General features: G+C 43.6%; 1 protein-coding gene across 1 annotated transcript in view; it reads left to right on the plus strand.

The window, feature by feature from the left end:
* Nucleotides 1-984, plus strand: part of HSF2BP (heat shock transcription factor 2 binding protein) — a 71464-nt gene that overhangs the window by 38388 nt on the left and 32092 nt on the right. The window contains exon 7 of the mRNA XM_005869385.2: nt 428-531. Within this exon, the coding sequence (XP_005869447.1) occupies nt 428-531 (104 nt within the window). The remainder of the gene's footprint in view (nt 1-427; nt 532-984) is intronic.

The raw sequence follows: 984 nt of genomic DNA on the forward strand, positions 1-984 counted from the left end.
TGTTGAGAGTATTACAGATGTGCCCCCTCCACCCCCCATTACCTCCTTCCACCCGGTTCCCACCCCTGCCCAGGCCTCGCCACCCTACTGTCTGTGTCCATAGGTAAGATCTTTGGTTAATCTAAAGGTTACCTGTATGTAAATGCAGTATTGGTAACGAGATCCTCTCTGCATTTGTGTCTCTTGATTCTGTGAGCCTGTAAGAGCTGATGTTATGGTGCTATTGCTAAAATTTCCCATTTTCCTGTAGCCTCATAGAGACAAATATTATCTCACATGTATTCTGCTTACTCTTGCTATCATCCAGATTTTAGAATTGGACATCTGATGTGTAAAAATGCTCAGGTCCTCTTAACCAGCAGCTGGATTTATGGTGAAGTGCAGTGTGGAGGGGCCAGTACTTCACCACCTTCTGTTTGCATTTCAGGCTAATGCTGATGTCCCTGTACAACGTGAGCATCAATTTGAAAGGCTTGAAGTACATCAGTGAGAGCCCAGGGTTCATCCCTTTGCTGTGGTGGCTTCTGAGTGGTAAGGAGGGGGTGACCTGCACGTCTTCCCATACAACTTACATACTTTTCCTCTGTAGCTGAGGGAGGTTGTCACATATTAGAAATTAGGATCGACTGTCCCAAGGTGTTACCATTTCTTCAAAAGATGATTTCAAATGATGGAAAACTCAGTGGTGTGCCAAGCTATTTTTAGTTCTGTTTCTGAAGTATTGCTTTCAATTTAGTTATGATTCTGTGACACAAAAATTATGAAGCAGTTGGTAGATGTCATTGACCTGTTCCTTCCTCTGAGAACAATCCAGCACTATAGGTGTCTGTGGCTCTGAATATGAAGTACAGGAGAAGTCCTAGAGTTAAAGGAATGTAGGGAAGAGGAAATCTGAGAGATGCTACAACTCTGAAGGTGTTATACACACACACACACACACACACACACACACACACACACACAGTGGCCATATTATTATCACCC

This window comes from Myotis brandtii, unplaced genomic scaffold (genome assembly GCF_000412655.1).
Source record: "Myotis brandtii unplaced genomic scaffold, ASM41265v1 scaffold2927, whole genome shotgun sequence".
Classification (NCBI taxonomy): domain Eukaryota; kingdom Metazoa; phylum Chordata; class Mammalia; order Chiroptera; family Vespertilionidae; genus Myotis; species Myotis brandtii.